The sequence below is a fragment of the Camelus dromedarius genome, chromosome 23 (assembly GCF_036321535.1).
Source record: "Camelus dromedarius isolate mCamDro1 chromosome 23, mCamDro1.pat, whole genome shotgun sequence".
NCBI classification, from domain to species: domain Eukaryota; kingdom Metazoa; phylum Chordata; class Mammalia; order Artiodactyla; family Camelidae; genus Camelus; species Camelus dromedarius.
The window spans coordinates 5,648,829-5,666,167 of NC_087458.1; the positions used below are offsets into that span (position 1 = coordinate 5,648,829).

General features: G+C 52.8%; 2 protein-coding genes across 2 annotated transcripts; one reads left to right on the forward strand and one right to left on the reverse strand.

Annotated features, from left to right (window-relative positions):
- The first annotated feature begins 246 nt into the window (after positions 1-246).
- Positions 247-3,103, forward strand: S100A9 (S100 calcium binding protein A9). Its single transcript, XM_010980672.3, has 3 exons — positions 247-403; positions 781-945; positions 2,703-3,103. The coding sequence occupies exons 2-3, from the start codon at positions 796-798 to the stop codon at positions 3,000-3,002; spliced, it is 450 nt and encodes a 149-aa protein (XP_010978974.1). The 5' UTR covers positions 247-403; positions 781-795; the 3' UTR covers positions 3,003-3,103.
- A 10,789-nt stretch (positions 3,104-13,892) lies between these two features.
- On the reverse strand, positions 13,893-15,429 carry S100A12 (S100 calcium binding protein A12). The gene is made up of 3 exons (XM_010980665.3): positions 15,272-15,429; positions 14,565-14,721; positions 13,893-14,109 (listed from the first exon to the last, which is right to left on the reverse strand). Exons 2-3 carry the CDS (start codon positions 14,700-14,702, stop codon positions 13,969-13,971), a joined length of 279 nt encoding a protein of 92 aa, XP_010978967.1. The 5' UTR covers positions 14,703-14,721; positions 15,272-15,429; the 3' UTR covers positions 13,893-13,968.
- Between the last annotated feature and the right edge of the window lie 1,910 nt (positions 15,430-17,339).

The following is a 17,339-nucleotide window of genomic DNA, read 5'->3' on the forward strand; positions in this document are numbered from 1 at the left end:
CACCCGGTCCTCAGCCTGCCATCAGCCACTGGCTCCCGCAGGTGGGCCAGCGCAGCCTCCGCGGGGGCAGGGGGAAGGGGGTGTTGGAGGAGAGGCAGCTGACTGGCTTGCTCAGGCAGGGCAGGAGTGTGGGGTGGAGGGGAAGTGGACTAACCAACCAGCTTCCTCCCAAACCAGCTCCAAGCCAGGCTGGGGATTTCACAAAAAGGCAAAAGGAGCTATGTGAACACTTCCCGTCCTGGCCCAGCCCCCTTCCTGGTAGTGACAGCCCAGCCTGGGGTTACCACATGGCTCACCTGTGAAGCAATCTTCCCGGGAGAGGGCTGAGCGCCTCAGCCAGGGGCCTATAAATGCTGGGCCCGCATCTCACTGTCAAATCCCTCTGTGTGGCTCCTCAGCTTGGGTAAGTGAGCGGCCAGCTTTCCCAGGCCAGAGCCTGCCTGCCGACTCTTTACCCCTCTCATCTACTTTCCTTTCAAACTTCCTGCTGGAAGCCCTCCTTGATTGACTGCCCACTTTAAAGCTTATTTCACATTTTCTTAGGTCATGTTCTGCTGGAGCCGCCTGTCTTCAGATGCTCTGCTTTGCTGGCATCCCCTAGATATTCTCTAAAACATTTCTCGTGTGTGGAACAGGGTCGTCTCCCAGTTAGGTTGCAGCCCAGGCTTTCTTTTTATTCTGTTTCCCCCTTCATACCTGCCTGCAGCCAGTAAGGGGTATCAAGGAAGCTTGACAGCCTTTTCTTCTAAGCACCTGAACCCTTGCTTATCCACTGCTCAGACAGAGCGCAGGACCATGGCGGACCAAATGTCGCAGCTGGAATGCAGCATAGAAACCATCATCAACATCTTCCACCAGTACTCTGTGCGGCTGGGGCACTACGACACCCTGAACAAGAAAGAGTTCAAAGACCTGGTGAAAAAAGAGCTGCCAAACTTTCTCAAGGTAAGGCTGGACTCCCGGCGCACCCGACCCAGCCTGGTGACAGCCTGGGCTAAGGATGAAGGACGGGGCTGTGATCTGCAGTGTTCAAGGGGGAAGTTCCAGCTCCTTCAACTCAGCCTCCAGAGGCAGTGGGCTCTATGTTTGGGATGGGATTTGGACCCCTTCATTAGAGGTGTTCCACATTAGGCGGCACCGACAGACTGGGCATGTGCTGTGTGCCAGGTCTTGTCCTGGGCAGGGCATGTAGTGGCCAACAGGGACCCAGTGTCCTGTGGGAGAGACACACAGCAAAGGTGTTGACCAGTCAAGAACACAGATAAATCCAGTCCCTGTGGGTGATGCGGGCTGTTTGTGGGAGAGATGACTAGTTAGGTGGACAAGCACAGCCCCCTGTGAGGAGGTGATCTTTGAGCTGAGACCTGAATGTTGAGGATGGAAGCAAGCGAGGACGACCCGTGGCAGGAAGCCGTGGATAATGTAAGCCACAGATGGACTTGGAGTAGAAGACCCAAGAGGGCTTTTCTCATCCTAAGGTAGGAAACCAACAAACAGTGTGTGGACCAGGACCCAGCCCAGCACTGACAGTAGCATGTTCATTTCCCCAATCTGAAAATGATCAGGCTGCTCCAGGAAAAGGAGGATTCATTCCACCAGATCTTTTTGTTTTCCTTATGAATTTGGTGACCTTGGGGAAACAGAAGCCAGGACTAAGAAGGAAGGGACGTCTGGGTCCCGGTCTCAGTTCTGCCCCTAGGAGGTACTAGGAATGCTGACAGCTCCCTGCAGGGGCAGATCTGTACAAGCAGGACACTGGCTCAGAGTAGACAAGAGAGGATACAGTCAGGAGGTTGTGTGGACAAATTTCCTCTGCGTGACCCCTACCCCACCCCATCCCCCACCCCTCACATCCTCTGCCAGAGGAGAGACATAGGACAGGAGGAAAAGGGGGCGCCTTGCCCATGGGCTGCTTGGGAGCGAGGGCTCTGCCTGGACAATGGCAAAGGTGCAGCAAAGCAGATCGTGTTGAAGCATTGCAGGAGGGGGAAGGGCCCGGGCAATGAGCTGGGCACCTGCAGGTTCCTGGGAGGAGACTCAGCTGAGGGGCCTCAGCTGGTGGGTGGCAGAGCAGGAACCCACCGGGGCCTGGATCCTTCACCTCCTCTCAGGCCCCCTTGCACACATCACACAGCACAGCTCTCTGTCCCTACACCATCTCATTCCCCTCAGGTGCTTCCCCGCCAGGCAGGCTGAGATGAGTGTCACTAATTAGTAACCTGGGGAGGCGGGAAGGGGAGATATGACATTGGCAGGGGTGGAGGGAACGGGACAAGACTGGGCTCTGGGTTAGAGCAGAACTGGCATGTCCACTCCTCTACCCAGACGAATCACCCTTCATAAGACAGTTTCCTCAAGCCTTCCTCAAGGAAGAGTCCCAGCCTCCCTGCCGACATTGCTGTAAGGACCAGACGAGGCGAACTCTCTGCTCTTTCTCATTGTGTGACCTCGGACACGTCGCTCGACCTCAGTCCCTCTTCTGTGAAACGGAGAGTCCTAGTGCCCGGTTGTTTGTGAGAGGAGTTAGAACGTGTCCAGCAGATGCTCAGTGTCTGCTACATCGTAGGCGCTTAGCAGACAGTCATGTCTCATGTTTGACCTGAGGTCCAGGAGCCAGGTTTGCTGTTGGGCCGCTTGCCGTGCTCCCCGTCCGCAGCCCTGGCCACACTCAGCCCTGACTGCCTTGTTCTCCCCCCTCACAGAAGCAGAAGAAGGATGACAAAGTCATAGAAGACATCATGCAGGACATGGACACAAATGAAGATGAGACGCTGAACTTCCAGGAGTTCTGCATGCTGGTGGCCAGGCTGACGGTAGCCTCCCACGAGGAGATGCACAAGGACACCCCCCGAGGAGATGACCACAGACACGGGCCAGGCTTCGGGAACGGTGGCCAGGGCCCATGCCCCAGCCGTGGTGGCCAAGGCGGCCAAGGCCAAGGCAACCACGGCCACGGCCATGGCCACAGCCACGGTGGCCACGGCCACGGCCACAGCCACTAATAAGGAGGCCAGGCCACCAGCCCCTGCCCACCTAGGGCCACGGAGTGCCTTTGCTGTTGGGTAGGAGGATCAGGGGCGAAATAAAGTCTTCCTCCAAGCCAGTGCTCTGCCTGCTTCTTCCCTGATCCCTTTCCCAGCATGACCTTCCTGGGAACCTGGGCATTAGACAGCCCTGCACCTTAACTGGGCCTTAGCCTCTTCATTCAATAATTTTTAAAAAAAATGAGAAGCATCAAAAATATGGGCCTGTTCTGGGCTCCTTGGGTTCATCTCTGACTCTAGACCCCACTGCTGGGGTCCCAGTCCCCCTGCCCCAGCTCAGGATCTCCCTGTCCAGACTGTCAAATTGGCCCTTGTCACCACAGAAAGCAAAAGGGGGTACCTCTTCCCCTCAGCCTTCCAGCCCCATCCCGACCCAGCCCCAGGCCCCTCTTCACCCAGAGCAGTCCTCACGACCGTCTCCCCCACCAGACAGAAGTGCACCCAGACAGAGCCGGGTCTGAGGAGGAACCCTGGGGTCTGGGCAGTGGGAGCAAGGGCAGATGGGGTGTGACTCCCCATAGATTGAATTCTGACTCCACGGGGCATCTGGGTGTCTGTTAGCAGACCTAGCGTCCTCACCACAGAGACCGGAGCAGGTGTGCACATGGATGGGAGTCAGGGGTCTGGCCCTGCACCCTCTCAGCCCCAGGAGGAGCGGAGCATGAGAAGGGAGCCTGCCTGCCCATTAGAAGGAACCAGATCTGACCCTGGCTCTGCAGCTAAAAAGCCATGAGGAGGTTGGACACTGGGTCCAGAGAGCCTCTCAGGCCTGAAGATTCTGATTCTCTGCCTCGAGGGCAAGCTGACCTCCCTGAGGTGGCCAGGGTTCCTCCAGGCCCTGGTCAGCAGCTGAGGGCTCAGGCCAGTGGAAGCACCTGCCACTCTCTGCAAACCCACGGCCAGGCCTGGCTCCCAGCTTCCCTGCATCTCCTTGACTCAGGTGGCCTCCAGACCCAACCGCTCACTTCAGGGACATCCTAGCGGTCCCCCTGCCCTCACTGCCTGCCCTCCGGCCTGAGAGCAACCCCTTGAAGTCCCTCTCCCAGGGCGTCACCGGGCTGGGCTGGGCCTTCCAAAAACCAGAGCCCAGATCGGGGTTGTCTGCCCGGCCCTGTGCCTTCAGCAGGGAGAAGACTCTGACGAGATGACTTGGGGGCCCTCAGGAAAGATATGCAGTCATCTCTCCTACGTGTAAGAAGTGAAGAAAGTGAGGCATCAAGTGGAGAAGGGGCCAGTTCAAGGTTAAACAGTGGTGGCTTGTGGAGATGTTGCAGAGAGATTGACTTACATCTTCTCCACGGGCTGGCTCTCCCAGCTCCTTCCCCAGGGCTGAGCATGAAGGAAGAGCAGCTAGGGTCAGAGTGCAGCTCTCCCCACACTGCCTGGCTCTCGCCTGGCCCCCAGCCCCCCTGCCTGGGCTGGGCAGGCCTCGGCTCCACTGTGGGGACGGGGATGTCAGGGCTCCCGCTTGAAGGCATAAGGGTGTTTCCAGGAACCACCTGGCCAAGCAAGCAGTCGGTCCAGCCCTGCCTGAACTCCTCCAGGCTGTGAGCTCAGCTCGGGGAGCAGAATTTGGAAGCTCCTAGTCCCTTCCCTGCCTGACTGGGGGGGTCCCAGAGAGGGGTGGGGTGACTCACCTCCTAACAGCCCTGCTACCCCACCAGCATGTGCCCACTGTGCAGCTTGGCCTGGGAGGTGGGAAGCCTGGGTTCCATCAGTGGCCTCACCAGGACTAGATGTCTCGGATAGGGTAGGCTCTCCCCACACCTCCGCCCACCATCACTCATCACAATGTGCCAGAAACACGTTTATGACTCTGCCTCCCCACTAGACCATGATCTCCATGGGAGCAAAGTCCATAGCATCGTCTTATTCTCTGCTTGCTTTAGTCTCAGCACCTGGAGTAGTGGCTGATACACAGTCAGTTCTCAACAAATGCTGATGGTGCAGATATTCTAAAATTCCTCACCTGTTCCGCACTCCCTTCTCTGGGCAAGATGTGAAGAAAGACGGGAGGAGGGAGTGGGAAGCAGATGGTCCCCACATCTGGTCGCCAAAGGTCCAATAAAATGCCTCAACCACAGGAAAAAGAAAAAACAAAACAGATAGAAGATTCTGGCATCTCAAACTGGAGGGAACGGCAGCAAGGGGATGGGAATCTGAAGCCCCCTCCCCAGCGTGATTCAGTCTCACTCACTCTGCTTTCATCTGCTAAGCATTGAAGAGAGGGGGATTTGTGTTGATAGAAGTTGGAAAATTACTGGTTTCACCCAAACTGCCCCACCCTCACGCTTGAGCGATTTTCCCCAACGTTCCTGCCAAGCAAGCAGTCAGTCCAGCCCTGCCTGAACTCCTCCATGAAAGGGAGCATCCTCCTCTGGTGCTGACACTTACAAAGTCCTTCATTACACCAAGCCAAAATCTATCTCCTCATGCCACTAAGCATTTATCCTCATTTCCTCCCACATCACTGGGGACACACAATAAATCTAACTCCTTCCATGCACATAGCTACCCATCCACTTCTTCAAAACATTTTCCTAAATCACGTCCAGACTTTCTCCAGGCTCCGCACCATGCACCAGGAATGCTTTCCCCACCCTGGGGTCTCCAGGGAGTCCTTAAGGGCCCAGAGCCTTTGTCACCACCTCCATGAAGACTCCCCTGACTACCCACCTTCCTTAAGTACATAGAAGCTTCCTGCACCAGGCCCATAGAACTCTCTGTTACTTCTACCTTTGCACTTACAATAGGGAATTGTAACCCTTGTTGACTGGGGGAGGGGGAGCACAACCTAAAATTTAAGAATTGTGTTTTATTCGGTCTACTTTCTGAGGAATTTGAACCCAGGAGACAGCCTCTCAGATGGCTCTAAGGGACTGTTCCAAAGAGGTAAGGGAGGAGCCAGGATACGTAAGAGTTTTTCTAACAAAGATCAGGTAGTCAGAACATCAAGATTCCTGTTAATTAAAAAAAAAACAGATATCTCAAATTAAGGAATTTAGCACTTTTCTATATATGGGAAATGCAAGAGTCTGGGCTCATTGAAGTCATTCCTTTGATGTGCACCTTAGCTCTCTAGGCCAGTGTCCTGTGCTTTTCCATCCTGAGTTTCCTCAGGGCTCACTATCCCCAGCCGCAAGTAATGTGACAGCTTGACAGCTGTATTTTTCATTCACACTCCTTAGCTGCAAGTCTGGCAGTGGCCCTGGAGGCAGGGACTATGACTGTTTGCCCCGTATCCCCAGGTGCCAGCAGGGAACAAGCTCTCGGTGGGCATTCTGCATGAGCAGGTAAAGGTAGGGCGATCCTACGTCCCTGCGGGGCTGGAGGGTGAAGCTGGAGCTTGCGTAGCGGGGAGAGGGCGAGGTGGGGACAGCTCTGGCGTGAGGGGCATGCCCACGGTCTGGCCACCTGGAGGCCAGGAGATGGTGGAGCAGCTGAGAAGCAGGATGCCAAGAGGTTTCCCTTTTCCCCCATCTCTCTGCTAGCTCAGTCCAAGAGGAGGAGGTCGTTCTAAAACCCGGGGAAGGTCTGACAGCAAGCCACTGTCACAGAGCCTTGTGGGGTTTTCTTTAAAAATAGTTTAAAAGAGTTGACCAAGGCCTCTTCTATCTGTGAGTGAAAATGATTGCCTGCCAGGTCAGGAACCAAAGGACACCACAGCCACTGCCACCCACAGCGAGCTGCAGGGGACTCGGGATGGGGACAAGCAGTACACCCGCTGCCAAGCCCTCCGCCACTGCAGCCACCCCCAGTGGGGCACCCAGAGGAGACTCAGGGTAGGAAGCACAGAGTACTGGCCCTCGATGGCTAAGGTGCACTTCAAAGGAACAACATCGACGGGCGCAGACTCTTGCACCCTCCCACACATGGAAGGGCGCTGAGTTCCTGAGCTTGAGTGAGCTGGTTTTCTTTCATCAACAGCAAGCTTTTGATGTTTGGACACCTGGTCTGCCCTGCTCTTCGGAGCAGTCCCTTGGAGCGATCTGAGAGGCTGCTCCCCGACCCCGGGCTCGAGTCCTGAAAGCCCCCCAGATAAAACATAGCTCTGGACTTCTAGGTGGTGCGTTTTTTTTTCATATCCCACTAGCGCTTCCATTCCAAAACAAAAACAAAAACAAAGCTGGTTGTACGGAAGAGAGGGGAGCCGGCTTCTCCTTCAGATAAAGAAGGAGAGCATCGGCGTTGGGGTTAAGATTCCCTCCCAAGGTGAGGAAGGGTGGCTGCCTCCAGGAGGAATGAGTCCTTGAGGGAAGCAGGAACTTCGGGGTTTCCCCAGCATCCCAGTCATTGATTGTCATCAGATGCCTATCCCCCGGTTCCTGAAAGAGGGAGTTGCCCTCTTGGCAGGGAAGCTTGAACTCTTGGGTACCTTTCTGGGAGGGGTGAGGAGACTCAGGGCAGCCTGATTCTGCCCGATCCTGCCCAGAGGCTTAGCAGCTCCCTGAACATGCTCGGGGGCCTGGTGCTGCGAGACGCTTCCAGAGCTGGGCGCGGAGATGAATTCTTTCTCACTTACTGGTCCCTTCCTTCACTCAACAGAGGTTCACTGAGAACTGACTGTGTGTTGGGCTCTGTATACTGCTCTGAGGGGCCCCCGGGATAAATAAGGCTTCACCCTGTCATTAAGGAGCCCCCAGAACTGCAGGGCAGACCAGACAGCTCCATAGAAATGAAAGGCCAGAGAGGGGTAAGGTCTGGTGGGGCTGTCCCTCAGTGAGGCTAAAACCCTGCAGGGCTGAGTGGAGGCTGGCGGCTGCAGGCATCCTAGGACAGACGCGAAGATGCTTCGGAAGGAGGAGAGCACGTGTGCAGAGGCCTGGGGCTGGTCAGACGTGGGGCGTGAGCAGGAACGAGGAGCCCTGGGGGTGTGAGTGGGGCAGGTGGGAGACAGAGGAGAGCGGGGCAGATGCTTGGCCTTGGAGCTACACTCTCAGCGAGAGGACGGAGAACGGAAGCCGTGGGGCTTTGGGGACGGAAACGACACAGCATACTTATATTTTAGTGCAGTCTGTCTGGGGCCTGTGGGGTGAGTTGAGGTGGGAATCAGACCGGTTAGGGGACGGCTGCAATAGTCCAGGGAGGGCAGATGAGACGTGGTGCTTCTCAGAGAAGAGCTGCTTTCGCCTGGGGTCCCAAACTACCCCACGCCCCAGGCCAGCAAGGCAGGCACTTCCCGCCACCCCTGTACGAAAAAGAGGAGAATTGTGTGCTGTTTCCCAAGACCCTGCCGGGAAGAAAGGCCTCGGTTTTCGCCAGCCCACTGAGGCAACCTTACACAAGCCTGACACAAGCCCAGCTGTGAAGCAAACGCCAGGATCCAGCCTCAACGCCCTGCCCCTCCTCCCGGCAGTTGCTGAAAACATATGTTTTAGAAAGCCCTGTGTCATGGATTTTGACATTCCAATTACCAAAGTGACAACAGGACTGAAACAATCTGTTGCTCAAGTTTTGTTACCTCTTGAGTCTCCGGCCTGAAACAATTCTGCTACCCTGAGCCTCTGCTCAGCTCCCTGTCCCCCAACTCCTGTCCTCAGAGGTCCCCTCCTGAGCAGAAGGGACAGGGAAAGTGGTCACCCTGGTACGCGGCTGGCTAGCCTCCTCCAGGGAGCGCCTCAGGGTTGCCCTCTTCTCTGCGAGCTCTCCTGTTTTTGCCATGTGCCCAAAATTGTCACATGTGTGGTGAGATGGTACAGTGAGGAGGGCAATTGTTGCCAGGACCCGAAGTGAGGGCTGAAGAGGAGGGTGGCACCTGAGGCAGAGGCATCAAGGTGGCAGGATGCTGGCAGGTGGTGTGGGGCAGCCCCAGTCTGGGTCCGGTCCATCCCCTCCCTCTCCTCTCCTTTCCTTCTTGCTTTGCCCCTCTCTTTCTCTCTCTTCCCTTCTCACTTCTGAGCCTTTCCCTCACTTGCTGCTTTCTGCCTCCCTGGTCTCAGGGTTGAGGCGCAGTCCCAAGCAGCTGGGGTGCTTCCAGGAGTGGGGTGCCTTAACACAGGCCCACGTCTCAGCAGGGATGATTCCTCTAAAACAGAAGATGCTGAGCTTCCGAGATGCCTGTTAACAATGGAAGGAGTAGATCATGAGAGTGAAATAGTTGACGGGCTGAGAGTATTGAGCCTGGAAAAGAGAAGCAGAGAGGATCATGACAACTGCCTTCGAATACCGCTGAGGTCTGGGGAGAGGGGGCCACTCCACCGCTAGGCCTCCAAAACCCACTGTGATGGGGTGTACTTACCGCCAGGTCCTCCCTCAACCCCGATCCCCACACCACCACCACCACTGCAAGCATCGCACTTTCATTTTATAACAGCCGTGGGTTCCCTCAGTTAGCAAACAGTAATTCAATTCTACTAAACCAACATTCATCAAGTATTCATTCATTGAGGGGCACCTGCAGGCAGGCACTGTCACAGGCCAGCAAAGCACAGCCGGTCACCACGGCGCTAGAGCTTGCGTCCAGGGAGACTCAGGCAGGAACAAGCCAAGGGAGACAGAGTAGAATGTTTCAGGGGGCGATGAGTCCACAGTAAGAGGAAGATGGGCTGGAGCGACTGCGAGGTGAGGTGGGGAACCAGACCGGGCCTCCCCAGGGAGGTGGCAGTGGAAATGAGACCTGAGTGACAAGGAGCACCGGAGAACTTCTAGAGGGTCTTCACCAGGTCGTGACCCAGTATGACTCGCGTTTAGACATCCTTCTGGCTGCTGTGTGGACGACAACTTGGGGGACCCAGGGTAGAAGCGTGGGGACCAGGCGGGAGGCTGGTGCAGGGACTGACTGAGCCCGACATTTGTGCCAAATACGCTGCTAAGTCCCCTGCCCTCAAGGAGCCATCAGTCTAATGAGGGCGACAGACACCCAAATAATTATTTTCATATGATGTTGTGGCCAAAAGAAGAGCAAAGGTGGATGATGCCCCCGAGCACGGAGGACAAGCTTTTCCTCCGTCCTCTCGGGCGGGGTGCAGGCCTCTGTCGGGAGGAAGGATTAAACTTCTTCAGGTTAACGCTGAAAGGGCGAGAGTTGAACTTCTGCGTGTGCAGGGCTGGGTTAGGTAATGAGAGAAATCAGAGACGCATAGAAAGTCAGGGCCTTGCTTGCCCTGCAGATTTTTACAAGTCTGCTTTGCTCCCTTTTAACTTTGAAGATGGTTTTTACCGGCTGAGTTAAATGGCGAGTCCTAGCCGTTCTTGCACCAGGGGCTCCCGGGGGCCGTCCCAGCAGATCCGGACCCTCCCCCTGACTGCCAGAGCCCGGATGGGCCAGTTGGCTTCGTTTGCCGTCAGTGCCCCTTATCACACGGCAACTCTCGCTCAGAGGGCTCTGTCTACCAGCCATCCCCAAAGGGGCTTGACGCCATGACGGGCCGGTAAGTCCCAGAGTCCCCAGGCTGAAATCCACTCTGAATGACACGTGGAAATACGTGAGGGGGTGTGAGCAGAATTGCTCCCTGGAGGATCTGATGTTTGGGTCGGGCTCTGGTGAGTAAGCAGGAGTTCCAGAGCCAAAGAAGGACCAGTAGCCTGGTAGCTAGAGCCCAGTACAAGGCACTTTTAAATGGTTTGTTGTGGGGAGGGTATAGCTCACTGGTAGAGAGCACACTTAGCATGCATGAGATCATGGGTTCGATCCCCAGTACCTCAATTAAAGTAAAGAAATAAACCTAATTACCTCCCTCCACAAAATGAATAAATAAATATTTTAAAAATTAAAAAAATAATAAATTAAATAAAGGGTTTGTGAATGAAAGGAAGAGAGGGCACCTCAGACAGAGAAGAACAGATGTCAAATCAGAGTACTCTGAAAGTCTGTGGGGAAACTGGAGAATGTTCTGGAGTGGCTGGGGACTCAGGCTCCTGGCGGCGGACAGGGGGTTGGTGGAGAGATGGTGGAGAGGACAAGTCCAGCCCCCGTGGTCATGCTTCTAACTGTCCTCAGGTCCATTTGTTTGTTTTGTGGTAGCGGCCACTGTCAGGGGACCAGGCTCTGCATTTTCATGAAGGGCCTAGAGATTACCTGGTCCACTGCACTTTACAGATAATATGGGCTCACAGAGGGAAGGTCACTTGCTCAAACTCACAGAGCCAAGGAGCAGTTGAGCTGGGAGGCTAACCAAGTGCATCCGATTCCAGGTTGAAGGCTTTTTTCATTGCCCTCTGGTGCCTCTGATGGATGGATTTTGACCAAGTGTGAGATCCCTTAAAATTTTTCTAAATACGATTTAAGTTCAATTTGTGGTTCAGGTGGCTATTTTGAAACAAAATCATGGCTATTTGAATAGCAAATGGGCTTGGTTCAGTGCTTGTTTTTCACCACATGCTAACAGTACCGTATATGTCAGAAGGGGCCACAGATACACGTGGGTGCACTGAGCAAGAGCCCCCGTTCGCAGAACAGCAGCTTGGCCCCAGCTCAAAAGCCCTTAGAGAAAGACAGTGCCCGACTGCCCTCGGTTACTTACCTAACACTTTTCCAAGTTACCCCTAAAAATCACCTAAATCTTTGCTGTAACTAACTACCTCCTATATAAATTAGCATCTGACCGTTAATGCTGGTACCTGCGGAGTGCCGACCTGGCATCAGAGGCTGTGCTAAGTGCTGTGCACGTGCTGTTAGATTAGCTGATCCTCACGTCAACTCTGAGAAAGGTGTAACAAGATCTGCATTTTACTGATGGAGAAACTGAGGCTTAGAGCCTTTAGGTAACTTGTTCGAGGTCTGACAATTAGTAAGTGGTAAAACCAGGCTCTGAATCCAGAACTATAACTTCCCCCTCGTCCTCTGGACCACCACCCTCTCAGTGCCAAGAACACCCTCCCTCCCACCTTTTGAGGTCCTACCCAGAGTCCTCCATTCCGTCCAAGCATCTGAGGATATTAAAACTGGTTGACACCTGAGTGTTCATCTAGTCTAAACTCTTCAAATGAATTTCCTGAATTCCTTTGAATTCTTCAAAAACAAAGAAAACAGAGATCCAGAAAGGCAAAGTGATTTTTCCCAAGGTCATTCAGTGAGTGAAGGCTTTCTCTGAATGCTCCCCTCTTCTCATTCCGTGATGGAAGCCTTCCAGACTTGGGCCATTCCAAGGCCGCCTTCTCCAGGTCCTGAGTTCCTCCATCTTCTGCCAATCCCGCTCCACCCCGGCTCAGCCTCTCCACCCTGCCCCATCCCCAGGAGAGGGTCTCCCCAGGCTCCTGCTTCCTGGAGTACTTCCCACCTTCCCACTGCCTCGACTGGGCCTCCGATTCACATCTCACATATGCAGTAGTTTCCTCTGGTGCGCCGCCCAGCCTCACCCTGGGGCCTCTGTGGCTGGCACTTGTCTCTTCCAAGCCTCAGACCTGAATCCCAGCTTCCTGCACATCATCTCCCCAAGGCTTGGCACCAAATAAACCAAAAGACAAACCCACCTTTTCCCTCAATATTAAGTTCCCCTTCTCACTTTCCTCATATCTGCCATGCCTGGGCTCCAGCGAGTTACCCCATCTTTTTAAAATTTTGTCACAAACTCTGCCTTTATCTCCTGCACCCTGTGAAAGGCGAGCCAGGGAGCAGCCACTGGCAGGTCTGCCAGTGATACAGGAAACGTGGGGCGAGAGGATGGCCGTGTCCCAGGTCTCGGTGGAGTCCCTGGGATCCACCCTGCCAAGTGTAGGTCCTTGGTTTTGCTCAGGAAGGAATTCAAGAGTGAGCCATAGTTGAGTAAAAGTAGATTTATTCAGAAAGATATATACTCCACAGACAGGGTGCAGGCTGTCTCAGAAGGCAAGAGAGAGGCCACGAGGTGTGGGGTTTGGGTGCTCAGTTTAAAGTAAAAGTGGTTACACATGCCATAGACAGAGTGTGACCCATCTCACTCAGAAGGCAGAGCCGCCACGAGGTGGGGGGTTGTCAGATTTTATGGGCTCAGTAACTTTGTATGATGATACTTTGATCTATGGGGTTAATAACGTAGATTGTTAAAATTAATTTCCTCTTTATTTTCAATGCTCTTAACGTGACTAAAAGTACATTTAAAATTACAAAGGTAGCCCAGGTTATATTTCTCTGGCCAGGGCTACTCTGGGGAACCCCTCCTGGCTGGGGTCCCTGCACCCTCTCTTACCTGTCCCTGCAATCTCTTCTCTACAGACACAGCCGTCAATGAACGTGAGTGCAATCATCTCGCTCCCTGCCTCAAAGGCCCCTGTGGCTTCCTTAGCACCCTAGACACAAAGTCCAAGCTCCTCCCCCCAGGCTGTAGCCCCTGCGCCCTGTTCCCCGTCTCCTGCAGACGTTCCCCTCCCACCAGCCCCACCTCAGCCCTGCATCCCACCGCCATGCTGTTCTTTGAGCAGGTCCAGCACACACCCACCTCGGAGCCTCAGCCTCTCTCTGACGGGACTTCTCGGCCCCCAGACACCTGCAAGCTGCTCTCCCTCCCTTCTGTTTGATTTCTGCTCAGATGCATCTCTTGGTCATCACATCGAAACCGGTCACCTTCCCTTCTGCCCCAACCTTACTTCCCTGCTTCAGCTGTCTTCACACCTCTCATCATTACCAACCAGTGCATCATATGATATATTTTTACTGGTTTATCTGGTTTCTTTTCTATCCCCTCCCCAATAGAACACAAGCCTCAAGAGGACGGGGACTTTGTGTCTTTGGCCTCCAGCTCTCATAGACGCACAGTGAATAGTTGTTGAATAAGTGAATAAATGAACAAATATTTTACATTTAATACATCATTGGTGAAGAAATGAACACGTGGAGAGGGGGCTCCAGGGGCTGAAATGGGGCCTGTTGGAATAGCAGGGATAAGGAGGGATCAAGTTTGCGGGAAGAAAAAAAGCACAGACACTGTTAAGAACTTCTCAAGGGCACATTTATTAATGTGGGGAGAGTCTTCGTGGGGGCTCACTGGGAAGAGCCCCTCGGGGCTTCCTACTCTTTGTGGATTTCCTCGTGGGCAGTCAGCAGCACTCTGGCCACCAGGGTTATGAATTCTTCAAAGTTGACCTGTCCATCCTTATTAGCATCCAGCTCTTGGAATATTTTGTCAATGGTGGCCTGATCTTTGGTGTTCTAGGAGAAGGGAAGCAGGGGCAGTGAGCTCCCCCGTTCTCCAGGCCTCTCATCCCTCAGAGCTCAGCTTAGGGAGCCCAGGAATCTTAACTCATTAGTCAAAACCATGTGGGAGAATCCAATGTGAGAAAACAGAAGCAGGAGAGAAGCGCCCTCAGGAGCCAGCCTAGAATCAAGTCTTGACCTGGAAGGTACTGTGTGGCCCCCAAATCCAAATCCACCCTGCCCTGCCCCTGTCCACTTCACAGAGAGAGGAGGGAGCAGAGCCCAAGGTGACAGAGCGAGTTATTGCGAGATGGAGGGAGCCCCATCCCACCGCAGGGGGAGGATACCCTTGAGAGCTCAAGCAGGGGCCAGCCCACCCCTGTCCTTGCCCCACCATCACCCTTTCAGGCCTTGGTACTGCCCTCAGTGCAGAGGGGTGGGCAGGGCTGCCATGACGGGGCGTGACCTACCTTGAGGGTGTTCACAAGCTGCCTGGTGATCAGCTGCTTCAGCTCCCCCTTGGAGAGGGTGTCGTAGTGCCCCACCCGAACTGAGTACTGATGGAAGATGTTGATGATCCCCTCCAGGTGCTCCTCCAGCTTCGTCATCTTCCCACCTCACGCTAACCTTCAGGAGGCAGAGGAGGTCTCAGGCTGTTCCTTCCCCACCCCTCACAGCCACTCTCCCCTCTCTTTCTGCATCAGGGTTTGGGACAAGGGGTGACTTCCCCAGCATCTGCTCTTATTCTCTCTGCTCTGTGTTTGGCCCATGATGAGTATTTTCATTTGTGGATAGGATGGAGGGAGAAGAGCATATAAACCACCCCAACCTCAGAGAACCAGCCTTAAGTGCCACCGTGTCCCACGCCCTGCTCTCTCCTGGGAAGTGTAATTCGGAGGGAACTGCTCACTCAAGCTCACCTGGGAAGGGCTCTTTGGTTGGCCAGCCTATTCCCATTCCCCAGGTAACAGCACTTTAGGGCTCTTACAGATGCCAGCCGCCCCACCCACCTTTGCCATCCCCAAGTCCTCAGACCGGCTCTTCCTAGCGCAGCCAGGGCTGGCCTGCTTGGGCCCAGAAGGCAGTCAGCCCAGAGGGTATCCAGCAGGCAGAGGGCTACGGCTTCCAACAGCCTACCAAGTGGCCCCCTGAGGGCCCAGCCAAGGAAAAAACTTACCCTCAATGCACAGGAGTGTGAAACGGTAGCAGAAGCCAGCACTGGTGAGGAGCTCTGAGCCAGGGAGGTTTTTATAAGGCCCTTAGGGCCTCACCTTTGACTTCAAATGAAGAAACTTCTCTGATTCATCTTGGGGCAATCACAGGACAATGCCCTGTTGCTCAAGAGAAGCTTCAAAACTGTGGCTTTGACTGCAACACAGGCGGCTCAGATTGCAGCCGTACCATGTGCCACCCCTGCCTCATCCTGCAACTCGGCCCCCACCCCACCCGCACACCCAGGAGCCCCACATGCCTCTCAGCTCCCGGGCAGGACCCAGCCAGCCTTCAGGTTTAGCTCCGTCCTCTGCTCCCTGCTAAATTTAAGGCTAAGAGAACAAGTTTCATCGCCTGGAAGGCTCACACCCGGAAAGGGAAGGACTGGGGAGCGGCATTGGCTGAGCGTCTCTGCAACAAAAAATGATAATAATAATAAAAGCAATCCAAGTGGACATGGAATCCTGGAACAGAAAAAGGACATTGGTTTAAAACGGGAAATCTGAACATAGAGTATGGCATTTAGTTGATAATAATGTGGCAAGAGCGGTTCACTACCTGTAACAAATGTACCACATGAATGTAGGGCGTTCATAACAGGGGAGACGATGTTTTCATTACAGGATATTACAAGACATTGAATATAGTTCCCTGTGCTCTACAGCAGGACCTTGTTGTTTACCTATTAATGATATTTTTCTGGGATGAGGGGTGGGTAATTAGGTACTGGGGATTGAACCTAGGACCTCGTGCATGCTAAGCACGCACTCTACCACTGAGCTATACTCTCCCTCAATTTTTCCATAATTCTAAAACTGCTCTAAAACAAGGGGGAGGGTATATAGCTCAAGTGGTAAAGCGCATGCTTAGCATACACAAGGCCCTAGGTTCAATCCCCAGTACCTCCCCTAAAAAACAAGTAAATAAATGTTAACCTAATTACTTCTCCCCAGTAAAAAACAAAAAAAAATTAATAAAATAAAAATAAAGTCTTTATTTTTCTTAATAGACTTGATTTTTTTAGAGCAGTTTCAAGTTCACAACAGAATTGAGCAGAAAATACAGAGTTCCCACATAGCCCTCCCCACCCATACATATATACTCCCCTACCCTCAACACCACTCATCAGTGTGGCATATTTGGTACAATCGATGAACCAACATGGGCACATTATTATCAACCAAAGTCCATAGTTTACATTAGGGTTCACCCTTGATGTTGTACATTCTATGGGTTTTGACAAATGCATAATGGCATGTAGCCACCACTACAGTATCATACAGAATAATTTCATTGCCCTAAAAATCCCTTGTGCTCCATCTGTTCATCCATCCCTCCCTCTCCCCAAACCCCTGGAAACCACGATCTTTTTATTGTTTCTATAGCTGTGCCTTTTCCAGAATGTCATTTGGTTGGAATCATACAGTTTGTAGCCTTTTCAGACTGGCTTCTTTCATTTAGTAATATGTCTTTTAAGTTTCTTCCATGTCTTTCATGGCTTGATAGGTCTTTTTTTTTTTTTTGCTGCACATATATTTTTTAATTTACATATTATGAACTGTTCATTGTTTCTAGAGCTTTTTAGCTTTTTAAACTTACATAGTTATCAAAGGAATAAAGCCAATCACAAAATAAGAATTAACTCAAAAAGATACATACACCCTGCTATTAACAGCAACATTATTTATAATTGCCAAGATATGGAAGCATCCTAAGTGCACATCAATAGTTGAATAGATAAAGATGATGCAGCATATATATATGTGATGGAATACAACTCACCCATAAAAAAGGAGGATATTTTGCCATTTGCCTCTCTTCATTCACTTTTTTTTTTTCACTTCAAAAACCAGAATTTTATAACTGGCAGAGACATTTCCATTACATCAAAAACAACAAAATACCTAGGAATAAGCTTAACCAAGTAGGTTCCCTATACTCTGAAAATCAAAATGACACAAAGAAATGGAAAGATTTCTTGTGCTCTTGGATTGGAAGAATCAACACTATCAAAATGACCACACTACCCAAAG